The sequence below is a fragment of the Macrobrachium rosenbergii genome, chromosome 16 (assembly GCF_040412425.1).
Source record: "Macrobrachium rosenbergii isolate ZJJX-2024 chromosome 16, ASM4041242v1, whole genome shotgun sequence".
Lineage (NCBI taxonomy): Eukaryota > Metazoa > Arthropoda > Malacostraca > Decapoda > Palaemonidae > Macrobrachium > Macrobrachium rosenbergii.
Window position 1 is genome coordinate 31,553,762 of NC_089756.1, and position 3,452 is coordinate 31,557,213.

At 31.5% G+C, this 3,452-nt stretch overlaps 1 protein-coding gene across 1 annotated transcript; it reads right to left on the bottom strand.

Annotated features, from left to right (window-relative positions):
* Positions 1–2,695: 2,695 nt before the first annotated feature.
* Positions 2,696–3,187, bottom strand: LOC136846917 (uncharacterized). The gene has a single exon (XM_067118170.1). It carries the CDS (start codon positions 3,185–3,187, stop codon positions 2,696–2,698), a length of 492 nt encoding a protein of 163 aa, XP_066974271.1.
* Positions 3,188–3,452: the final 265 nt, after the last annotated feature.

A 3,452-nucleotide genomic window follows, 5' to 3' on the forward strand; every position in this document is an offset into this window, starting at 1 on the left:
CGTATATTGTTAAGTTTGAATCTCTCTCTCTCTCTCTCTCAATTTACTTGTTTGACTGAAACATAATTTTGTATCTCTTTCTCTCTCTCTCTCTCTCTCTCTCTCTCTCTCTCTCTCTCAGAGGAATGCTCGTAGTAGGTGTAATATTATATATATATATATATATATATATATATATATATATATACATACATACATACATGTATATATATTCATATGTATATATACATATATATATGTTTAAATATACATATGTATATGCAAATATATATATATATATATATATATATATATATATATATATATATATATATAAATATATATATATATATATATATATATATTTATATATATATATATATATATTTATATATATATATATATATATATATATATATATATTTAAACATATATATATATATATATTTGTATACATATGTATATATGTATATATATGCATATATATTTACACACGCGTAGACATACATGTAAATTTTAGGTATATTGATGAATATTCTGTGTTATATTTATATTTATTTGTAAAGTAGCCTGTCTTTCGATATGTTATGCATGAATACTTTCTGTAATTGTAGGGCTGACCTGAAATGAGTGTACTGATGGATGCAAGCTATTGTTTCTGGCCCCCCCCCCCCCACAACCCCCAAATGGGTGGCTGCTTGATCCATAAATTTGTTGACTGCAAAAAAAGTCACGTGTTCTGTGCGCAAAAATGGAAAACAAACCCTTTCAAAAAAAAAAAAAAAAAGAAGTGAAATTTATCGAACGATCATTTCCATTTTTTATCCGGAGCGTTTTGTTCCGTAAATTCTCCTTTTGAAAATTAGCGTCATTTCAAAAATGGAACGCGGGCGGTCCGAAAACATTAGCTTTTTTCCATTCTGATATTTGTGTTGCGATATTACAAAGTTTCGGGACTGAAATACCGCGTGTATTTTAAACACTAAATTATCTGTCGATGCTAGTTTTCCAGGGTATCAAATCGTTTGCCATTTTGCATGAGAACGAATCTGATTTTTATTTCGGTGTTACGAGAGAATAACTTGTATATTATTTTCAGAGGTCGCTGTACTGGGAGAATGCTGCTGTGTACTGTAATTGGTTTGTGATAAATTTTTTTTAGCGAAATTAAAATGGGAAAATTGTAAGAATTACGAGCTGATTTGGGCGAAGGGTTTCACATAGGAAGCATTATCTATGGTGCATCACTATATTGTGACTGGAAATAATGAATAAAAAGCCACAATAATGTTAATGAGAAATTGTCTTTTCCAAAATACAAAAAAGGTTAAAAAAAGGGAGCTTCCCCCCTTTTTTTTAGCCTTTTTTGTATTTTGGAAAAATAGTTTCTCATTTACGTTATGGTGAATGAGAAACTGTATTTTTTCAAAATACAAAAAGATTAAAAAAAAGGGAGCTTCCCCCCGATTTTTTTACCTTTTTTGTATTTTGGAAAAATACAGTTTCTCATTCACCATAATGTAAATGAGAAACTATTTTTCCAAAATACAAAAAAATAAAAAAAAGGGAGCTTCACCCCCTTTTTTTAACTTTTTTTATTTTGGAAAAATACAGTTTCTCATTTACATTATGGTGAATGAGAAACTGTATTTTTCCAAAATAAAAAAAAGGTTAAAAAAGGGAACTTCACCCCTTTTTTTTTAACCTTTATTGTATTTTGGAAAAATACAGTTTCTCATTTACATTATAGCGGCTTTTTACTCATAGGAAGCATTACTTAATTTTAAACGAGATTAATAAATATTGCACATTACCGTGTTCGGTGACAAAATAGAAATTGGGGAGTTGTAGAATCATATACGGTCTTAGACAAATATTTTCATATTTTGAACAAACCAGTCACGGTATTCTCAGTTTAGACTAGTGATTTCTCGTTTGTCATTTCGCGGAGGAAAGATAAACGCTATAGCGTCCTGAAGGATTTTCTCACAAATTTCTGTAAAAGGGATTCCTTTTGTTATGATTGCTGGGGTGCTGTGAAAATTATGGCTTTTCAGCTTGAACGGAATTGAAAAATACACACCCACTCTCTCTCTTCTCTATCTCTATATATCTATATATATATATATATTTCTTTATATATATATATATATATATATATATATATATATATGTACCTCGTTTCTCTCTCTCTCTACTGTATATATATATATATATATATATATATATATATATATATATATATATATATATATATTATATATGTATAATATATGTATATATATATATATACTGTATATTATATATATATATACTGTATATATATATATATATATATATATATATATATATATATATATATATATATATATATATATATATATATATATATATCTCTCTCTCTCTCTCTCTCTCTCTCTCTCTCTCTCTCTCTCTCTCTTTTAACTTTTGGAAGGCATATCCAGAAGGTGATTGTCAGAGAAAGTTTCAAAATTTTTTCTCCCTTTCGTTCTCTTCTTCCTTTGGAAATAAAAGCCAGGAACGAGTTCATCCCCCAACCCCTGGTTCCTCCCCTTGTCCCCCCCCCCCACCAGGCCCCCGACAATCCCTGGAGGGGCAGATGGATGGTCGAGTTGTCCGGACGCCTTGAGAAATGATGCAATTTTCAGCGCTGTCGTTGTCGCGCCACCGGATCTTGACAGATTCCCAGAAAGTGTTATTCGTGTCCTTGCTTGCGAGAATTTCTTCTTCTTCTTCTTCTTCTTCTTCTTCTTCTTCTTCTTCTTCTTCTTCTTCTTCTTCTTCTCATCCCAGGTGAAAATTTGATGTCTCTTTCTTCTCGAAGTGTTCCAAGGACATTTTGAACTTTTTCATGAACTCCGCTGTTTCGGATCTGTGTTTCTTCTTCTCCTTCTTCTTCTACTTGTTCCGGATCTGTGTTTCTTCTTCTTCTTCTTCTTCTGCTTCTTCTTCTTCTTCTTCTTCTTCTTCTTCTTCTTCTTCTTCTTCTTCTCATCCCAGGTGAAAATTTGATGTCTCTTTCTTCTCGAAGTGTTCCAAGGACATTTTGAACTTTTTCATGAACTCCGCTTTTTCGGATCTGTGTTTCTTCTTCTCCTTCTTCTTCTACTTGTTCCGGATCTGTGTTTCTTCTTCTTCTTCTTCTTCTTCTTCTTCTTCTTCTTCTTCTTCTTCTTCTTCTTCTCATCCCAGGTGAAAATTTGACGTCTCTTTCTTCTCAAAGTGTTTCAAGGACATTTTGAACTTTTTCATGAACTGCGCTGTTCCGGATCTGTGGTTCTTCATCTTCTTCTTCTTCTTCTTCTTCTTCTTCTTGCGGATCTGTGTTTCTTTCTTCTTCTTCTTCTTCTTCTTCTTCTTCTTCTTCTTCTTCTTCAGGTGAAAATTTGGCGTCTCTCTTCTCAAAGTGTTCCAAGGACATTTTTAACTTTTTCATGAACTCCGCTATTCCG